General features: G+C 35.6%; 3 protein-coding genes and 2 long non-coding RNA genes across 8 annotated transcripts in view; all 5 read left to right on the plus strand.

The window, feature by feature from the left end:
* LOC109830336 lies at positions 1–2,063 on the plus strand. The gene is made up of 3 exons (XR_002244266.1): positions 1–58; positions 159–256; positions 1,796–2,063. It is a non-coding gene; the product is annotated as an uncharacterized LOC109830336 (long non-coding RNA).
* LOC109830335 (calcium-dependent protein kinase 28-like) lies at positions 4,268–7,800 on the plus strand. The gene is given in 8 exon segments (XM_020397578.1): positions 4,268–4,997; positions 5,705–5,848; positions 6,296–6,448; positions 6,522–6,637; positions 6,745–6,912; positions 7,153–7,377; positions 7,450–7,492; positions 7,495–7,800. Coding segments are annotated over 8 exon segments (1,440 nt in total). The 5' UTR covers positions 4,268–4,450; the 3' UTR covers positions 7,539–7,800.
* Positions 8,816–12,101, plus strand: LOC109830337 (calcium-dependent protein kinase 24-like). Its single transcript, XM_020397579.1, has 7 exons — positions 8,816–9,564; positions 10,439–10,582; positions 10,900–11,070; positions 11,147–11,262; positions 11,344–11,511; positions 11,608–11,829; positions 11,901–12,101. The coding sequence occupies exons 1-7, from the start codon at positions 9,015–9,017 to the stop codon at positions 11,961–11,963; spliced, it is 1,434 nt and encodes a 477-aa protein (XP_020253168.1). The 5' UTR covers positions 8,816–9,014; the 3' UTR covers positions 11,964–12,101.
* LOC109830338 (calcium-dependent protein kinase 28-like) lies at positions 13,231–16,549 on the plus strand. 4 transcript variants are annotated; one of them, XM_020397580.1, is made up of 7 exons: positions 13,231–14,041; positions 14,645–14,788; positions 15,099–15,263; positions 15,338–15,453; positions 15,751–15,918; positions 15,987–16,223; positions 16,293–16,549. In XM_020397580.1, exons 1-7 carry the CDS (start codon positions 13,474–13,476, stop codon positions 16,353–16,355), a joined length of 1,461 nt encoding a protein of 486 aa, XP_020253169.1. In that variant the 5' UTR covers positions 13,231–13,473; the 3' UTR covers positions 16,356–16,549. The 4 variants fall into 4 exon arrangements, with proteins under 4 accessions (XP_020253169.1, XP_020253170.1, XP_020253172.1 ...); XM_020397581.1 differs by having other exon boundaries at positions 16,302–16,549; XM_020397583.1 differs by having other exon boundaries at positions 16,306–16,549.
* Positions 21,269–22,262, plus strand: part of LOC109830339 — a 2,539-nt gene continuing 1,545 nt past the window's right edge. Inside the window, exon 1 of the long non-coding RNA XR_002244268.1 lies at positions 21,269–21,306. This is a non-coding gene — a long non-coding RNA (uncharacterized LOC109830339). The remainder of the gene's footprint in view (positions 21,307–22,262) is intronic.

The raw sequence follows: 22,262 nt of genomic DNA on the forward strand, positions 1-22,262 counted from the left end.
ACGGCCAGGAGCAGCCGGAGTCCTACCACCTGCGGATCCTCGCTTCAGTGCTGGGCAGGTTCGTTGGCGTTCCTTTGTAGGGTTAGGGTTAGGGTTAGGGTTTTCCGATTTTTGGTGATTTGGGTCTCGATTGATTTTGCTGATGAGTTTGGTTGCAGTGAGGAGGCAGCCAAGGATGCGGTGGTGTATCATTACAAGCAAGCAGCGAGTGGGTTCTCTGCTAAGCTTACTCCACAACAGGCCTCTGATCTCTCAAGTGAGTTTCTTCCCTCTCTTCTTTCTGATTGAGAAGGAAAAGATGAAAACTTTATCGGATTTATTGGGGTTTTATCATTATACTGTAGTGATTTGATAGAATTGTGCAAGATTTTTGAGAAAAGGTGAGGGATTCGATGAACCTGTTAGTGAAATCTGAAAGCCTTTATGCTCTGTATGACTTGGAGATTGAGTGAACAAATTCAGACATTTGTATCATTGGGTGAAACCAGGTTATGTGCATGTAGTATTAATGACAAAACATCATGATTAATAACAAGTCTAGCTAATATATATATATATATTTTTTTTGAGAAAAAGGATGGACTACCACAAAGGTAATCCAGCCAGCTAAATTAATCAAAAGTGGTTGTTACATAAAAATACACACCCCCAAATAATCAAAAGTCTAGCTAATATTGACTTTTGTGTTTTCCTTACCTTTAGTTAAGGATTGGATCTTATTTCCTCTTGAGTTTGGTTCCATTTGAGAGTATATAGTATATATTTTTGTCAATCAAAGTCCACCTTTTTTTGCTGAATGTTAATGTTCTAATTGATATCCAAGTTAGTACTACATCCATATCAACTGAAAGGGAAAACAAATATAAATATGGAAACACCAAATTCTGCTTTGCATCCTACCTAACTTCATTGTCGATATATTTCAGGTATTATTCAAAGTGTTTTCACACCCAAGCATTGAATAAAATGGGGAAGATATAATTTTTATGAGAACCGTATTGCCACTAGGAATATAATCATCTTGTCATTAAACTGTTGCCTTGTTGTTATATTGTTATATGGAGGTGGAAAGCGCTGGATGAGTGCCTGTCTGCTTCATTGCAAAGATTGGGAAGAATTTTTTTTGATTATTTGTACCTTTTATAGATATTCGATAGGAAATGGATACGGATGCAAGTATCTTTTTTAATTTTTGAAGGATACTGATAGGGACGTGAATATAAATAAGATATATGTATATGTGTCTATATCCTGATATATGTATTCAAGCTGTTAAAAGTATTTTAACTTTAGTGAATCTGAGATCGTATTTTGAGATTATTTTGGTGATCCAGAGATCTAACTTAATATGTCAATGTCATATATATTGATCAACTCTGAACTGAGAAAATTTGGATTTCTTGAGCAGTGTATTCACATGGCCTATATTCCTTTTTTCTTTTTATCAATTTTCCTTGTAACCATTTCGTACTCGTGATTCATTCCATGTATGTATCCGATTTTGATGAATAGGGATTATGAATTTTCCTTTACACAAACCATGTTTGTATCCAAATCTATTTCCTGGTCAGTCAGCACATTAGGATGTGGTGTCACATTAAATCCATTTGCACCCCTAATCATAGAACGTTACTAGTGACACTTTATCACGAGGTGCTCTCCTTGTTTTTGTTCTGCGCGATTTCTGTGTTGGCGCATCTGCGCGAATTGTGTTTCTTCGAGTCTTTACCACTTTATGTTCAACTTCACAATTGAGAACGGTTCTTTGTTCTTACATTTCTTTTTTATTTTGCAGAGCATCCCAATGTTCTACTGGTTTCTCCAAGTGGGAGGATCCATCTGCACTCCGGACTTGGTAGTCTTCACAGGATGGCTGTTCTCCCATAAATATTCTAAAATAAGCTGAGGGAAAAAGAAAATCAACATGAACTATGTTACCGTTTTTTTATACATAATGTGCGTATCATATGGATAATATTCTAGTATTACTATGTGATCTTTTATATACATGTTAAATACTCTAATATTTGTATCCTTTACATGTAATATTGGTGTTTTGAAGTTTAGTTGGCCTTCTGTTTCAAGTGCTTTGAGACGATAGTTTGCTCACACGTGGATGTTCGATTTCAACCTGTAAGTACCGTACAGATTTTACAGTCTCTTGGGCTTAAGTGCTTTATGTAATTAAATAGATAATGTGTATTAGCCTTTTATAAATTCCGTTGAACAATTAGTATATAATATGAGTACAATGAATTTAAAAAAAAAACAGTAGATATCAGTAAGTTAGAATATAATATCCGTCGTAAAAAAAATGCCTCGCTTAATAAAAAAATTCATTACAAACCTACAATAGATTATGTAGATGATACTCTTATTCTATTAAATTTCACATATAATGTTCAGACCAATAATCATCAGGTTGTTGGTCAATAGGAATTATGAAATTCAAGGAGGAAGAAGTTACTTGTGAAATCTAGTAGAATAAAATATTATCTATGAAATCTAAAGAAAAAGATTTATAGGTGTTTGGTAATTTACGACAATAGTTGTAATGTGTCACTTGCATGCAACTGAGACGATCTTGCAACTATTCTAACATGCTTACAATTATTTGGTTCATATAGTAAAAATTTACAACTTGCTGTTGCACCTGTTTGATTCTGCTTGTAACTTTATATACGTAACTCATTTTTTATTTTTATTAAATTGATATAATTATTAACTCTCTTAACATTTTTGAAACATTTAAATTTTTAAAAAGTAATTGATTTGAAAATCAAAAAAATAATTTTGGCAAAGTAATACTTTTTTAAAAAAAGAATATTTTTGTAAAACTTATTATTTGAATAAAATAATATTTTATTTAAAAATTTTATTTTTGTAAAATAATAATTCTTGTAAATAATATTATGTCATATGAAGACAATACTTTTTTGGTAAATTAAATAATTTTTCATAGTTAACATATTTTTAAAATGTAAAAATACTTTCTCATAAATTTTTTGAAAGAAAATATTTTTAAAAAACAATATTAAAAAATAATATCCAAATGTTTAACTAAGAATAATTAATATTATTCAAGGCAAAAAATATTTAAAATAATATTTTTTTTAAAATTAATATGTCTCCCAAGAATAAATATATTTTCACATTTTTAGAAGAATCATATTTTTCAAAAATATTATTTACAATTATTTTACAAAAAACTACTTTTTCCAAAAATGTTCTTAAAAGTTATTTTTCAAAATAATTTATTTTTAAAGTTTTCAAAGAAATAATAATAATAATTTTTAAAATTTTGTTTTAAATATTTATGAATTTTTTAGATTTTTAAAATATCAAATAATGGTTTTGATTTTTTTTTTATTTGACTTGGTTTCTAACTGTGAGTGACGTCCATTTTGGATGTAAGTCATATGTTGTAACTAAAAGGTATTTCACAGCTGTTGTTGCAACTGTAATACTAAGTTGCAATTGCAACCAAACAAACACTTAACACTAAGTAAAATTAACCCAGTTGCATGTAACTGTACCTACAAACACTCTAGTCACACGCTACCAAACGCCATAGAATGAAATGTATGGTAAATCTGTAGGGATAAATTTATGGCCTACTACGTTTTAAATCAAAAGGTAAAAGAAAAAGATAAGAATAAAGAGAGAATGATTTCTCATCCTCCATTATTAGTTTATAACAGTTAATATTCATATATTTAATAGATCAATTTCACCTATCGAATATTATCAATAACTTCAGCTTTGAATTTGACCGAGTGATTTTCTTAAATTTGAGACTTCTTATTTACCTATTTGTTTTTTTGGTCAAAAATAAAAAAAGAAACTGCTTTTTAGCACATAATGTAATTGCAACCCTCAATAATTAAAAAAAAATTAAGAACGGTAATCATAGGAAACTGTAGAATGATGGCCAAAATCTTCTAAAATAAATTGCAATTGGCAGTCAGCCAACGAAAAACTACTATTTAAATTAAATTAATAAACAACACTTTAATCTAAAAACTTATGTAAACTGTATATAACTGCCACACTCGTTTCTCACTGCTTGACCACCTTAACCCCAGCTTCATGAATCATATCCAAATAAACCACAACCTAAATCCTCAGTTTTGGTCCCAAATCTCCTCTACTAATCATAACCCAGCGGATCACCAGAACCCAAACTCCCCTCGTCTCTTTATTTAATTCCATATATAAATATAAAATATAAAGACAAAGTCGCACGTCATTAAATCCATTAAAAAAAATAAAAACAACAACAAAAGCCCAGAACCCTTTTGAGACCCCAACAAAATCCAATCTTCATAAAACCCATATCTCACATTCTTCAAACTCAGCCTGAAAACTCATCAGCAAGAACCAATCTTTTTCAAGAAACCAATCTCAGCACTCATTTATTGGCAAAACCCACGTCCTTGTTTTGTTCAAGATGAAGAAATCTGATCAAACTCCTTCCTCTTCTTCTTCATCAAACCCATCCTCTGTTCTCCATCGCAAGACACCAAAACTCAGAGAGCATTATACAGTAGGCAAGAAGCTTGGCAAAGGTACATATGGTGATGTTTACCTCTGCACTGATAAGTCAAATGGCAAAGATTATGCTTGCAAGTCAATTTCAAAGAGTGGAAAAAGAGAATACAGGGTTCATTTGAGAGAGATAGAGATAATGCACCATGTCTCTGATCTTTCAAATGTGGTCAGAATCAGAGATACTTATGAGGATTCTGAGTCTGTTCATTTGGTGATGGAGCTTTGTGAAGGTGGAGAACTCCTTAAATGGATTATGGACAAGGGCCCTTATAGCGAGAAGAAGGCTGCACGCTTGATTAAGACGATAATTGAAGTTGTGGAGGGTTGCCATTCTCTTGGGGTGATGCATAGAGATCTTAAGCCTGAGAATTTCTTGTTTGTGAGTAATGATGAGGATGCTGCACTCAAAGCTATTGATTTTGGGTTGTCGGCTTTTTATAGGCCTGGTTGGTATTAAGGTTTTCATGTTTCTTGTTTATTTGTGTAAAACGTCACATTTGGGTTTAGTTGTTTTTTGTTTATCTTGAAGGGAAGGAATGCATATGACTTAAATCAGTTAAGTTAGTTAGTAGAATTTTTTTGTTCTTGGTATTGTGTTTTCCTTGCTTCTCATACTTCTAGTGTAGTTTGCCATGAATGCGTTGAACTTGATTGAAAATTCTGGGTTTTGGTTGTTTTTTGTTACTGATTTTGCTTCTGAGCAATAGAGGAAAATCTTGCAGAGAAAGGGTGTAGATGTCTTAACCAGTACGTATGATAATTGTCAACCATACAATTATATACATATTTATGTCTTATGAGTTAAATTAGTTTCTAGAGAATTATGTTGACAATCCAGACATCTTGGATAAATTCTTGCTTTGTTTGCTTTCTTGGTCTTAGAAGAAGTCCTTCTTCCCCAAACAACCCTAGTTATTTTGTTTGTGTTCTTAGGTTGAGCAATATTCGATTGTACTTTTGTTTAAAATTCTTTTGGTATGCATATACGGTCAGTGAAATTTTCAGTTACACATTTACAACATATCTCCATCTATGAGTTCCCATGACATTTCTGAACTAGTTAAATTTGAAATATGTTTGGGCTTTCAGAACATGTTTAATATATAAGTGAAATAATTTTTTACAGGTTTTACTAACCCTTATATTTGTTCAGGTGAAATATTCCGTGATCTTGTTGGGAGTCCTTCCTATCTTGCGCCGGAGGTTGTGTATGAACATTATGGTCCAGAGGCAGATATATGGAGTGCTGGAGTGATTTTATACATTTTATTGAGCGGTGTTTTTCCCTTTGGGGGAGGTATATTTAATGTGGTACCATCTCATGTTATCGCTAAATACTACCAAACCCCTGAACCTTTGGAAGTTTTGAACAAAACCATCGTGAACTTGAGAAAAGTTGAGAAAACCACCCTGAACTTTCAAAATTATACAAAATCTGTCTGAATTACTGAAAATCATCATAAATGTATTAGTGTGAAGGGTAAATGTCTACTTATCCTCGTTACTCTCTACATATCCTAATCTGAGAAACTCTCTCACTACGGTTAAAGCGCATAAGGGCAACATTGTCCGAAATATGCCATCTGTGTACATGCGGCAACTTAACTAGCTGTCATAGGTCTCTCTTATTTATAAAGTTGAGGGGAGTTTTGGGCAAAACTACCTAAAGTTCAGGGGACTTTTCGTGATGTTTACCCTTTTTGTTCGACACAAATGCCTTATTTACCTCTCATGTTACATTCAGATGATAACAATGCGATATTCAAGCATATCTTACGAGGGAATTTGGATTTGGAATCTCAACCATGGCAGCCCATTTCCAACAGCGCTAAAGACCTCATAGTTAGAATGCTAGATCGTGATCCAAAGAAAAGATCTACAGCTCATCAAGTTCTCTGTGAGTACTTTGTGAGTTTTAATCATCAAATATTTGTTAAGTGTGGTTGAAGTTATCACACGTCTACGTGCAGGTCACCCATGGATCATTGGTGAGGGAGTGGCTCCTGAGAAACCATTGGACTCTGCTGTTTTATCACGAATGAAGCGGTTCTCAGCAATGAACAAATTAAAGAAGATGGCGTTGAGAGTAAGCTACTATTATTACTTTTTATATCTGCGCTACTATTACAAATTAAGAGCTCAGATTGTGGTATTTGACATATTGGTTATGTTTTATCTGCTTATGTGTTGCAGGTTATAGCAGAAAAGATATCAGAAGAAGAGATAGGGGGACTAAAGAAATTGTTCAAAATGTTCGACACAGAAAATAGTGGTACAATAACATTTGATGAGCTAAAAGAGGGTCTGAGAAGAGTAGGCTCAGATCTAAAAGAGCCTGAGATCCAGGCTCTTATGGACGCGGTATAATTCTGTATAAAGTTCCCTTTCATAATAAAAGTATTTGACGACAAGTTTCTTTGGACAAAAAAATTCCTATATGGGTACACCATCAATACAATCACTATCAGTTGCAATCACAACTGCACTAATAGACAATAATGTGCGCTGAGAGAGACCCTCTATAGGATTTTGTTTCTGTTTTTTTTTTTTTTTTTTTGGTACAGCTTTAATTTATAACCATGACCTCTTAAAACGGTACAGGCTGATATAGACAATAATGGGACAATAGACTGTAATGAATTTCTCGCTACAACGCTTCACCTAAATAAGTTGGAGAGAGAGGAGAACTTGATAAAAGCTTTCTCCTTCTTTGACAAAGACGGGAGTGGTTACATTACAGTCGATGATCTCTCACAAGCCTGTAAAGATTTTGGCACCGGGGATGTCAATCTTGATGAACTAATCAAAGAGATTGACGAAAACAATGTAGGTTCCCTCCTAATGCAAAACTTTCAGGAATCCGTTATACTAATTTCTAATGAATTCTCTTAATTGCAGGATGGGCAGATAGATTACAGTGAGTTCGCATGTATGATGAGAAAGCAAGAAGAACCATGCAGAAGAGTCTAAATGCTAAAACTAGGTGATGTTCTGAGAGATCCAGAGCATTAAGTAACTTTGGGGCACAGTTTTAGGTAGCGTGCCATTGTGTAACTAGTTAATTTCGGTGGCTAGAAACTGCTTACATGAACTCATGTTAGCTGCACTATATGATGTACTAAAGAATACTTTCCTGAATGAACAAATGATGTAGTAGTTGAATAAATAGCATCATGTTGTTTTGGTATTGTGATAAGAACTGTTGATAATTTTCAACAGTTCCAATAGCAGATTATGTAGAGCAGATTGTCCCAATCCTGATATTTTGATCAGGACTTCAGGGGAGGCTCATTTGAGTGAATGCTTCATGCATCTTTCTGAAAGAAATAAATAAAAAAAATGGTTAAAAGATTGTTTACTTGCAAGCAGATTGACCCTGCTATAACTAATTGTTTATACTGGAGTGTATATCTCAACTTACCATTTTATGAAACTATTCACTTATTATGATTTCGTCGATCATTGTCCCAAGACTCCAAACAGTGCATCTCTTAAATTTCATCTTCTGTGGGTTTGTTTTCCAGAGAAATTGTGTTGTTCAGAAAAAACCCCAACTCTCAAAATTATTTTCAGAAAACCTCTAGTGGACTTTTGATAAAATTTAAAAAATATATATATCTTCAGTGTTGTTTACTTGAGGTTTTTCTGATTATGCTTTCATCCCGGAGGTTTACAGAATGCTGACTTGCTATTGCACTTTCCCAATCAATCTATTATGTTCAGAAAAAAAACCCCAACTCTCTCAATTTTATTTTCATAAAACCTCCGGTGAACTTTTGACAAAGTTTGAAAAAAGAAACCCCACTAAAATAGGGGGCACTGCTGAAAATATTGGAAATCTTATGGGGGGTTTTGTGGACTGCTGAAAGTTTTGGGGTTAAGGGAAAATTCCAAAATTTTGGGTGGTTATCTCCAAACGGATCAAACAAATTTTTTTTTTTTGGTAGGGGTTTGGGTTGGTTTTTTTTTTTTTTTTGGTAGGGGGGTGGGTGTGGCGTTGTTTGTAAACTTCACTCTTGGTCCTAAACACAGATGCTAACTGTTTATAACGGTCATGATCTCTGCTCTGCTAGACCACGTTAGCCCCAACTTCCTCTCAGAAGAAACCACAATCAAGTCCCAAATTTTTACTCTATTCTCCGCACTTAATCGTGAACCAGTGGATCACCAGAACCAAAAATCTGATGTCATATATAATCCTAGAATTCTCTTTATTCCAGTGAGCATACAGAGTCATACAGAGTACAACCCATAAGAAGGGGGAAAAAAACCAAAACCGAAAAACCAGAACCCATTAGATTCTTGCAACTTCAAAAACCCCATCAAAATCCAGTCTTCATAAAACCCATATCTCACATTCTCCAGACTCAGCCTGAGAACCCATCAGCAAGAACCAATCTTTTTCAAGAAACCAATCTCAGCACTCATTTCTTGGCGAAACCCAGTTTCTCATCTCGGTCAAGATGAACAAGTCTGATCAAACTCCTCCTCCTTCATCGAAGCCATCCTCTGTTCTCCCTCGAAAGACCCCAGACCTCACAGAGCATTATACACTTGGCGAGAAAATTGGCCGAGGTTCATCTGGCACTACTTGCCTCTGCACAGACAAATCAAATGGCAAACAATACGCTTGCAAGTCAATCCTAAAGAGCACTCTGAATAGCAAAGAAGACTATGAGGATGTTCTGAATGAGATAGAGATCATGCACCATCTCTCTGAGCTTTCAAATGTGGTCAGAATCAGGGAAACTTATGAAGATTCTGAGTCTGTTCATTTGGTGATGGAGCTTTGTGAAGGTGGAGAATTGTCTCGAAGGATTAAAGAGAATAAGCGTTTTAATGAGAGGAAGGCTGCATGTTTAATTAAGACTATAGTTGAAGTTGTGGAGGGTTGCCATTCTCTTGGGGTGATGCATGGAGATCTTAAGCTTGAGAATTTCTTGTTTGTGAGTAAAGCTGAGGATGCTTCCCTCAAGGCTATTGATTTCGGGTTGTCGGTCTTTTATAAGCCTGGTTAGTATTGAGTTTCTCTTGCTTCTTGTTTATATTGTTTTTGTTCTTTTTGATAACCTTGAAGTGAAGGGATGTAAATGTCTTAATCAAAACTTCTGATAAATGTGGATTGCATAATCATGCACTTATCTATGTCTTACCTGTTAAATTAGTTGGTAGAGAATTTTTTTTGTAAGAAAATTAACATTTTTGGCAAAAAGATACACAAATGAGAGATAATTGTGCACATCTTGGCCAAATTCTTGCTTTGTTTAGTTTCTCTGATCTAGTAGGAAGTCTTTTCTTATAAAACTTGTCAGATTTTTTATTGGTACTATGGTCTTCTTGTTTCTTGTTTATTTGTGTAGTATCCTGTGAATGCGTTGAAATTTATTGAAACTATTCGGTTTTAGTTTTCTTAGGTATTTGTCTTGTTCCTCAGCAATAGAAGTAAATATGGAACGGAAGGGTTGTAGATGCCTTAAAAACAAAACTTGTGATAATTGTTAACTGTACAAAGTATGTACTTGTTTTTTTCTTGTCAATTAAATTAGTGGATATAGATCTATGTCGATAATTTAGCACATCTTGGATAAATTCTTGCTTTGTTTATTTTCTAGTTTTCAGGAGGAAGTCTTTCTTTCCGATGAGCACTTTATTAAGTTTGTGTTCTGCAGACTGACATTGTCTTATGAGCACTTAATTTAGATGAAAGCTTGATTATTATGGATTGCTCAAAATAGTTGTATTTTTCTTTAAAAATTTTTATTGAGTTATTTCATTGTTACATTTACACTTCACTACATTTCTCACATTCATGATGTTTCTGAACTGATTATAGTTGATATGGGAACGTGTTTTAATTCATGGTGAAATAACTTAATATTTTTTCCAGGTGATGTATTCAACAAAATAAATGGGACTGTTTATTATGTTGCACCGGAGGTATTGGAAAAAAAATATGGCCGAGAGGCAGATGTATGGAGTGCTGGAGTGATCTTATACTTGTTATTGAGCGGTTACTTTCCATTTTATTCAGGTAAATTGAATATGCCACCTCTCCGCTTTTACCTCTTCTTAGAGTAAATCTCGCAAAAATACCATGAAATATTTTCACTAAAGTACCATGTCTGATGATAGTTAGATTTACTTCCTTGTGTATTTTATACATCTTCTCTGTTATCCTTATGAACTTTGTGGGTTAATGGATACAAATGAGTTGTCTACCAACAATTTTTATTAGTTCATGGTAATTTTTTACAGTTCTGAAAGTTCATGATACATTTCTCTGATAAAAATAGTTTATGGTAGTTTTCTGCAAAACCCTGAAAATTTTATATTTTTCTGTCATGGCAGCTTCAAAAGATGCCGCTGAGACCTTCAAGAAGATCTTCGATCAGATCTTAAAAAAACCTCTGAATTTCAAATCTGAACCATGGCCGTCCATCTCTGGTGGTGCTAAAGACCTTGTACATAAAATGCTAAATCGTGATCCGAAGAAAAGATTTACAGCTCATCAAGTTCTCTGTGAGTACTTTCAGCAAAATTGGATCACCAAAATGTTTGTCAAAGTGTGACTAACATTAATAATGGCTGTGTTCAGGTCACCCATGGATTGTTGGTGATGGAGTTCCTCCTGACAAACCTTCGGAGTCTGCTGTTTTATCGCGGCTAAAGCGATTCTCAGAAATGAACAAATTACAGAAGATGGCTTTGAGAGTAAGCTAGTATTACTTTCTATATATATAAGCTATATTATGGTATTTGGCATATTGTGTATTGACTGTCCATATATTGCAGGTTATAGCAGAAAAGATGCCAGAAGAAGAGATAGGGGGACTAAAGAAACTGTTCAAAATATTCGACACCGACAGTACTGGGACAATAACATGTAATGAACTAACAGAGGGTTTAAGAAAATTAGGCTCGGATCTGATGGAGTATGAGATGCAAGCTCTTATGGAAGAGGTATGTATTAGGATTCAAAACACCTCTGTATACAAATACCTTTCATAATAAAAACTATTTGACAAGCTTTATGTACATTTTTTATATTTACCATAGGCTGACATGGACAACAGTGGCACAATAGACTGTAATGAATTTCTTGCTGCGACGCTTCACTTGAATAAGTTGGAGAGAGAGAACTTGAGGAATGCTTTCTCCTTCTTTGACAAAGACGGGACTGGTTACATCACCATCGATGGTCTCTCACAAGCATGTAAAGATTTTGGCATAGGTGACAACCATCTTAATGAAATGATCAAAGAAATTGACCAAAACAAGGTATGTTCTCTGCTAATGCAAAGCATTCAGGCGTGACTTAAGCAAATTTCTAATGAATTCTCTTATTGCAGGGTTGGAAGATAGATTACAGCGAGTTTGAAGCCGTGATGAGAATGGGAACTGCAGAAAAATAGAGCATTAAATAGCTCGGAGGAGACATTAAATAGCTCGAAGATACATACATGAACTGATGTTACACTATATTCTGTACAAAAGAACAGTATCCTGAATGAACAAATGATGAAGAAATTGGATAAATAGAATGGTGATAACTATAGATAATTTTGGAAAGTTTCATTTTCTAATATTAACTTTATTAAAGTGTGTTATCTTTGTGCATTATACATTGTCATTTTCTTTTCATTCTGTTTCTTACATGACGGTTGTAAAGAATTCAATATGCATTACTTATGGATACAAAATGCTCATGAATTAGCTGTAGCCTGAGCAATAAATTCTCTTTTATCTTGTGGGAGCTGAAAGTTTCATTCTCTTTTTTTTAGTTGTTAAGAACTGTTTGTCTATAATCATCTGGCATTGTGCTACGAGTTGGGGTGAGTATTAATCAGTTCAAACAGATTAAACCAACCGAACTGACTGAAATTTGCCAGTCGTGTTCAGTTTCATAATGTGTTTTGGTCGAGTCAGTTTGAGAAAATTTTGGCCTGAACAAGCTGGCTGCTCTCTTAATTGTCTAAAACATACCTTTTTTTTATTTTCGTTAGTTCACAAATTTCTTCATTTTGATATGCATATTTCTTTTGGGTCTATATAGAATTTTTCCTTAATTAAACTACTCAACTCGGAATTGAATAGACCGAACCAAAACAGACAGAACCCACCATTTGCTCATTCCTATCCAAGTGAATCTCTTGTAGAAGTTTCATCTTCATTGTTGTTTACCTGAGTTTTTTTCAATAATGGTTTCATCTCAGAGGTTTACAGAATGCTGACCTATCTATATAGCACGCATTTTCCCTATCAATCTAAAATATTTACTAAAAAAAAGTCCTGCCATGAACTTTTGATAATGTTGCGAAGAGAAAAACCATTACGCGTCAGGGGGCCATGTTGAAAAAATTGGATACATGACAGCGTTTTTGTGGATGGCTGAAATTTTGGGGGTTAAGTGACAAAACCAAAATTTTGGGGCTTATGTGAACTTGTACCTTTGTCCTAAATCCACATACTAACTGTATATAACTGTCACACTCTCCGTTCTGCTAGGCCACGTTAGCACCAGTTTCGCCTCAAAAGAAACCACAACCAAATCTCAAACTGTTACTTCATTATTTACATCTAATCATGTACCAGCGGATCATCTGAACCCAAGCCCCATGTGTCTTTCTTTAATTCCCCACAAAATCCAACAACAAAATCTTACATCGTATGTGATACTAGAATTTTCCTTATTCTTCCAATGAGCAAACAAAATCCAATCCATCAAAAAACCAAAAAGCCAGAACCCATTTGATTCTTGCAACTTCAAAAACCGCTCATCAAAATTCAATCTTCATAGGACACATATCTCACATCCTTCAAACTCGGCCTGAGAACCCATCAGCAAGAAGAACCAGTCTTTTTTCAAGAAACCACTCTCAGCACTCATTTCTTGGCAAAACCCAGATACTGATTTTGTTCAACATGAAGAAGTCATCATCATCATCATCATCATCTTCTTCTTCTTCTTCTTCATCAAAGCCAGACTCTGTTCTCCCTCAAAAGACCCCAGACCTCACAGATCATTATACACTCGGCAAGGAGCTTGGCCGAGGTCTATATGGCACTGCTTACCTCTGCACTGACAAATCAAATGGCAAACAATATGCTTGCAAGTCAATCCCAAAGAGCAAGCTCAAATTCAAAGAAGACTATGAGGATGTTTTGAATGAGATAGAGATCATGCACCATGTCTCTGAGCTTTCAAATGTGGTCAGAATCAAGGAAGCTTATGAGGATTCTGAGTCTGTTCATTTGGTGATGGAGCTTTGTGAAGGTGGAGAGCTGTATCACAGAATTAGGGACGAGGGTCCTTTTACTGAGAAGAAGGCTGCGTGTTTGATTAAGACGATAGTTGAAGTTGTGGAGGGTTTCCATTCTCTTGGGGTGATGCATAGAGATCTTAAGCCTGATCATTTCTTGTTTGTGAGTAAAGATGAGGATGCTGCCCTCAAGGCTATTGATTTCGGATTGTCGGTCTTTTATAAGCCTGGTGGGTATTAAGTTTTTATTGTTTCTTGTTTATTTTTGAGTTATATATCACATCAGGGTTTTAGTTCTTTTTGTTAATCTTGAAGGGACGGGATGTAGAAATCTTATCAAAACTATGATAAATGTGAACTGAACAAGTATACGCTTAGTTATGACTTATCTGTTGAATTAGTTGATAGAAAATTATTAATAATTCAGCACATCCTGGATAAATTCTTGTTCTGTTCAATTTCTTGGTCATAGGAGTAAGTATTTCTTTCTAATAAACCACTTTATTATTTTGTATCAGCTCTTGGATTAAGCACCATGTCACATATTAGTTTTCGTTAAAGATTATGTTAATGATATTTTATGATGCCCATTACATATGTTCCGCGGACGGACATATTCTTATATGATCATAACATGTACACTTCACAGCATTTCTCACATCCATGTCTTCCCGTGACATCTCTGAACTAGTTATATAGTTGATATATAAAAATGCTGGAGGTTTTATTATTTTTTATTTTTTCAGAATAATATATGTTGGGACTTTAGGAACCTGTTTAATTCACCAGTAAAACAACTTACACAACCTGTATTGATACTTTTGTTTTGTCAGGTGATACATTCTGCGAATTAACTGGGACTCCTCATTATATTGCACCGGAGGTATTGAATAGAAAATACGGCCTAGAGGCAGATGTATGGAGTGCTGGCGTGATCTTATACATTTTATTGGGAGGGTATTGTCCCTTTGACGCAGGTAAACTGAATATGGTACCTCTCCTCTTGTATCTTTTTTTAAGAGTAAATCTCACAAAATACCATGTAATATTTTCAGTAAAGTGCCATGTCTAACGATTGCTAGAGTTTTGTTCTCCTGTGTTATATATATCTTCTCTTTTATCCTTATGAATTTTGTGGTTTAATTCATACGAATGAGTAGTTTACCAACAGTTTTTATTAGTCCATGGTAGTTTTTTACAGCTCTGAAATTTCATCTTACGTTTCTCTAATAATAATAGTTTACGGTATTTTCAGAAGTTCATATTTTTCTGTCATGTCACCTTCAGAAGACGACACTGAGAGCTTCGGGAAGACCTTCGATCAGATCTTAAAAATGCCTCTGGATTTAGAATCTGAACCATGGCCATCCATTTCTGATGGTGCTAAAGATCTCGTACTTAGAATGCTAGATCGTGATCCAAAGAAAAGATTTACAGCTCATCAAGTTCTCTGTGAGTATTTCAGTGAATTTTAATCACCAAAAGTTTTGTTAAGTGTAATTGAAGTTGTCAATGGCTATTTGCAGGCCACCCATGGATTGTTGGGGATGGAGTTGCTCCTGTCAAACCCTTGGAGTCTGCTGTTTTATCACGACTGCAGCGATTCTCTGCAATGAACAAATTAAAGAAAATGGCTTTGAGAGTAAGCCCTACTGCTTTATGTATTCTTTTCAAATCGGTCCTGAGGATTGTAAGTTTGCTGCACTTTTTTCCATGGCTATAGTCATTCATAAAAGTATTCAAATCTCAGTTTAATCAAATTCAGTTACGGCAATATGATAAACATGCCGTATCTCTTTCACTCAACCGTGCTCTGTGCACTTTTCTTTTTTAGAGTTTTAGGCAATGCGGATATGAAAAGGAACACTATATGACTCAGGAGCTTTACATATAGCATATATTATGGTATTTTGATGTATTATCTGCTTATATATTGCAGGTTATAGCAGAAAACATGTCAGAAGAAGAGATAGCTGGTCTAAAGAAATTGTTCAAAATCTTCGACACCGACAATGCTGGTACAATCACATTTGATGGACTAAAGAAGGGTCTGAGAAAATTAGGATCGAATCTGATGGATTCTGAGATCCAAGCTCTTATGGAAGGGGTATGTATTAGGCCATTCATATTAGAACTATTTGACAAGTTGCTTATACATTTTTATGTTCTTCATAGGCTGATACAGACAACAATGGCACAATAGACTGCAATGAATTTCTCGCTGCAACTCTTCACCTGAGTAAGTTGGAGATAGAGGAGAACTTGAGGAATGCTTTCTCATTCTTTGACAAAGACGGGAATGGCAACATAACCATCGACGATCTCTCACAAGTGTGTACAGATTTTGGCCTTGGTGATGTCCGTCTTGATGAAATGATCAAAGAAATCAACCAAAACAATGTGTGTTCTCTGGTAATGCAAAAAAGTTTGGAGGCATTACTCACACAAATTTCTGGTGAATAATTCTCTTAATTGTTGCAGGATGGGCAGATAGATTACAGTGAGTTCGCAGCTATGATGAGAACGAAAGAAGAAACAAGCTGAAGAGTCTAAATGTTCAATCGGGCGATGTTTTGCGAGATGCAGAACAATAAAAAGCTTGGAGCAAACATTGTTCAGATATGAACCCATAATGTACAAATTCTAAAGTAGTTGAATAGATAGAATGGATAAACTGTAGATAATTTTTCAAAGTTTCATGTTATTTTGGTGCTGCAGTAAGAACTGTTTGTTTTCTCTTTTTCTGATTGTAAGTTAAGTTTTCTGATTGAAGAATTACAGAATGATGTTTTGATTAACAATACGATCTCAAGCTAAATTTGCAAATAATGAAAGTATCAAGATTTGACTCTGAAATCATAAGCAACAAAATTCCCGTATGCTAATTGAGAGTTGTGGACTAAGAGCTAATCTAATCATGGTTTCGAGACCTAACTGAAGCTTAACAGAAGGACAAATTTGTAAGACCCTTGAAAAGTTGACGGACATTTGAGCAATTTCAAAGATGTCCGGGATGTATGAACAATATCAAAGATTGAGAGACCGAGAAGGAATTATTGAAGTTTGAGGGGCTAATATCTAAAAAGCCCAAAAAGAAAGAAAACGCTATGCGAAAACCCACTCATTAAGGGGCTGTTTGTTTCCTTTTTTTTTGAGAGGGAAAGGTGAGGAAAGCCTGTCAAAAGCCTGCCAAAAGTGCAGCTTTTGGCAAGCTTTCCACCCAAATTATCTTTTTAGAGACGATTTGGGTGGAAAGCCTGCTAAAAGCTGTATTTTTGGCAGGTTTTCTCCACCTTTCCCTCTAAAAAAAAAGGAAACAAACCCCTAATCCCCAACTTCCCTCGTCAAAAACGCACAAAAGATCTCATTTTTATCCCCGAAATCCCCCTTCCTCCTCATGAATCAATCCAAGCTCCTTAAAATTAACCCCCACGAATCGGAGAACCCACTCGATCTCTCCCTCAAAGAATGAGATCATGACAAGCGGAAAATCTAGACGAGCGGCGTATGTATTTTTAAATTATTGATCTTGACGAGTAAAAATTCTATCAAAATATTTTATAGAAAATGGGTGATCTATACTATTCACGCGTGGTTAGATGGTTAATTTGATAATTCTGACTATTATACTAACTATGAAAATCCTTGCACTCCTATATGCATAATTCGGATAGGATGCTAGATCTTGACCGTGGGTAGGTATATTGACTATGAGGACGTAGTTAAAAATTTGGGTTTTTTATTTCTAGGCCCAAATGATTACCCATCTTTACCTATAAACCCATTTACTATTTCATGTATCCATAAACCCAAAGATCTTTGGGTATTTATCTTTAAGCCCAAATTACAAAATACAGTAAATGTAGACATATGTATTTATACAAAAACATAGTAAAATTTCTCAACCTCGCCGTCGCCTTGATCTCGACCTCGCCGTCGCCTTATCTCGACCTCGCCGTCGCAGTGACCACGCACAGAGCTCGCCGTAGTCTTGATCTCGACCTCGCCGCTCGCCGTCGCCCGTCGCCGTCGCAGTGACCACGTAGCAGTGACCTCGCCGCAGTGACCTCGCCCGTCGTCGTCGCAGTCCCTGAGTTTAGTAAGTATGCTCTGACTGCTATCTGTCTCTATGCCTTGAGTTAAGTAAGTATGCTCCTGTACTTCAATTTGTTTGATTGTGTAATATTTTCTTCTAATTGAGGTTTTCCATAGTTGGATGTGCCTTATGTTGAGCATTTTGAATTATGGAGCTATATTTGTATGACCTAGGCCTTATCTGTGCTTCTACTTTGAAATCTGTGCTTCTACTTTGAAATCTGAAGTTATGGGGATGCATTAACTTGCTTCTGGACCACTCTGTAGCACAAAATTTTGCAAGTTGATGTCATTTATGTGAAAGTGCTTCCCTTTTGCTAGTTGTTGCTGATAGTTGCAGTGAAACAAATGGCTGTCATTGAACTTATATTTACTTTGCGAGTGTTTATGATTCAACTGAAGATAATTTGCAATTTAAACTAAATAATCCAAAGCACCACACGGTTAAAACCCCAAAACGCCCCTCTCTCTTTCTCCCCAGTGTACAACTACTTTGCCAATGGCCTCTACAAGTTCTTTGCTAGATTCTACCAGAGGCTGCAGTTTTGATGTTAAGAAATTTAAGTAAACTTCAGACTCATGTAAAAAATAAAAGAAAAACGAAAGAAGAATAAACCTTAGAGCTTGCTTCAGTCACAGTATAGCCATCATAAGGACAGGCACCGTTTACAGTATAAATGTGCGCATTGTGCTTGAAAAGCCTCGTTTGGTATAATGAGCATACGGCATACATCACAGAAATATTCACCGGGGATAGAATGGATATTCACTATGCATCCATTTTCGAAAAGTATAATATTGATATGATACTAACGTTGGCTTAATTTTTTTTGGTTGCAGAAAAGCACACCATGGATGTGGTTAGAATTCCATCAAATATTAGCTACTTCCGGGACCTCCTCCAAAATCATATTTCTTCTACATCATTGGAGGATCATCGGACAGCCCTTCGAGATACACCTTTCGTTGGGTATTTGGATGTTGCTAATGTTCCAATTCACCCTGTTCTAGTGGATTGCTTGCTGGAAGTCTTTGATGCTGAAAAAAATAGCTTCAAGATTGGAGGAAAATGGACCTCTTTTAGTGTTCAAGATGTTGCAAGAATTACGGGTCTTCCGATGGGAGGATCTATTGTAGACACGAGGTTCCATAGAAGCGATCGCGAGACAATCTACAAGCTCGTGCTATCGTTTAGGTCGAAGACAGAAATCGTGGAGGATAGCAAGTGTAGGACTAGGAGAGGAAAGAAGAAAAGTAACGAGGAAAAGAAGAAGATTGTTTGTGCTAGAAGGGGTAGGATGGGTGAACTTATTCAGGAGATGGCTGAGCGTAGAGATCCTCTTGTGCCACAGATGCTCGTGGCTTTCATCATAGGCTTTATATTATGCCCTCAAGCTAATATGGGTTGCCCTTTATTTGCATTTAGATATGCGGAGAAATTGGACACTCTTAATGAGTACAATTGGGCTGAAGCAGTGTTCAGTGTGTTAAGGACTGAGATGGTTAAGGCTAAAAAGACCATCACCAAGAGGTCGGAGGGAAATCGAAGTAGAGGTGGTTATATAGGGGGCTTTGCATCGGTTTTGGTGGTAAGTTAACATTTTCTATATTTATGTCATTTTTCATTTTATATATTTAGTTCATTTAGTCATATTTACTGTTGTACTAAAATTATCAAATGTTCACAGATATGGTTTTATGAGCTTGTCGGAAAGCTAAGCCTTCGTGTAGGAGCTGAATCCCTACCACCCATCCTAAGCTTCTACAAGTGTCCAAAACCTTTACGGACGAATGCATTGCACAATTTAATTAGAGACCCGGATAATTTTAGCCAATATCATAAGGGCTCGAGGTCTCTACAATTTCAAAAGAGGATTGCTGAAGCCGCCACTTCCACTAAAGAAGCTACCTCTTCAAAATTCAAGGGAAAGGTATAATGGTTTATTTGTATGTAATGTTACTTTTCCAATTATTATGTGGGTTCAAATAGTAATTTAATGTGCTTTTTGCTAAAATAGAACTTATTATTTGATGTTGGTGAATTATCTATGCTTTCGTTGGTTTTATTCATGAATGTAACTGTGCTTGGGTTGTTTACATGTAGATAATCACTGAAGCTGATTTGGATCGGCTCATCCATGAAAAGAAAGTTGAATTAAACCTTCTCTTGAAGATGAAGAGGGAAATATTCGGTGGAAGGCAAGAGGATGTCGATAGTGATATCGGAGATGAGGATGACGGGGATGATGAAGATGATAGTGATGGCGGCGATGAGGATGGCGGGAATGAGGAGGATGATAGAGATGAGGGGGATCGTGGTGATGTGGATGAGGATGAAGATGTAGATAGAATGAATGTAGATAAAAAAGATGATGGTGGAGATGATGATGGTGGAGATGGTGCTAATGATGATGTTGTCGACGAGTCAATTGAACCGGATGATGACGACTTTCTGCTTAGCCCGCGCGATATTGCGGTGATTGAAGGCAAGCGTAGAACCCCTTCCATTAAACGAACGGTTCTATCAAGATCGCGGCTCGCCGGACCATCTACACGTGATCCCTTTGTCCCGCTTTATAATCCTAAAGGTGTACCAAAATACCCGGGAAGGAAGGAAGTAAGGGATGATGAACGAGAAGTACTCGATAACTTTTGGAGGGACAAAAAGATGACAATGTAAGGAATATCGAAAGACCTATTTTTATGACTTTTATTGTGTTTTCATCGACATATTTAGTAAGTTTTTTCATATGTAGGGAGACATTAGTGTGGTCATCAAGTGATGCTTTGGTAACTCGTAAGGATGCATTGGAATTACTTAAAGGCGAAGCAATTGGTTGCGACGTAAGTTCCCTTTTTTGTACTTGCGTTTCACACAATGCATGTAGCATATAACCTTTAATTTTTTATTATGTGCATTTCAGGTTATAGCCTCCTATGTTGTGCTTCTAAATATGTTGATGGAGATGCGTCCAAATTATGCGAAGAACATACACATCTGCAGTCCATGGGTTACTGTAAGTGGATTCTCGATTGGAGATTATAAGTATTATTCATGTATTATCTTCGATACTAAAAATAATTCTCTCTTTGGTTTTTTGTAGAGATGCATAAACGAAAATAATCCGTCAAGTGTCGAACGCATGTTTAAGCCAATAACTAGTACACGTTTCGTCGCACTTGATAAGATTATTTTCCCACTTCTAACTTCATTTCATTGGCATATGTTGGTGTTATCTATAAAAGAGAAAAGGTTTCATCATTACTCTTCTCTATGCGGATATATGTCCGATGCCAATGATTTTAGAGCGAAGCTTATGACATCCATCCCCGATGAGTGGAATATAGATATTAGCTCTTGTCATGAGATAGAAAGTGTTGATGTACCGCAACAACGTGGGTGAGTGTATTCAACCTATTCCTATGTTGTTTTGCTATATTTGCCGATACATAGAATTTATATATTGCGGTTCCATGAAAATTTTTATAGTTGTACTTCCTATTTTTGTACTTGCAGTAGCCTAGATTGCGGGGTGTACACTTGAGTTACCGAGAATGAATGTTCAGATAGTGGAATAGAATGTTATTATATGATACATCTCTTTTGAAATTTTTCAACACAGAGATATTGAGTAATCATTGCATATGTATATGCTTTGTCTCTAATATTATATATTGAGTAATCATTGTGTATGTATATATAATATTGGATATTTAGCATTGTTTGAGACATTTTTGTGTATGTATATATTTTCGATTTCAATGTGATATATTGAGAAATTATTGTGTGAGATGTGCATATTAAATGTAAGTAGGTAGATATTTAAAATAGCTAAAATTAAAAAATGATAAAAATAAATAGTCCAAACGGGTGAAACCGTTTGGACAGAGTTTTGTCCAAACGGTTGAAACCAAACTGAGCAAGAACCATCTGAAGGTATATTTTCAGTGTCAACGAATTAATTTGGGATGAGAAATACATAATATGATACTTACTTATACACAAATGTGTACATAATCATATCATTATCATATTATATTGAAGATGATTATTACGTAATGCAAGGAAAGGAGATGCAGAGGATAAGTGGTGCTTGCATCGGTCGTTTGTCAGCTCCATATTTCTGGTCTCCTTTTGTAAATCGGCTATGCAATTGCCCTGTGACTGAATTATTGACACACATTTTAAAGTGATTAACGAGATATCTTATTTGGTCCCACTTTATTGAAGGTCACTCTTGTTTCGCAATGTGACCCTGTGCACTGCTAAGAAAAACAATGAAGAAATCATCACTGCAGCAGCATTTAGCCTGCTGCCCGAGCTGCTCGTAATTTCGCAGCGGACAAGAGGCAGCA

Source organism: Asparagus officinalis, chromosome 2 (genome assembly GCF_001876935.1).
Source record: "Asparagus officinalis chromosome 2, Aspof.V1, whole genome shotgun sequence".
NCBI lineage: Eukaryota > Viridiplantae > Streptophyta > Magnoliopsida > Asparagales > Asparagaceae > Asparagus > Asparagus officinalis.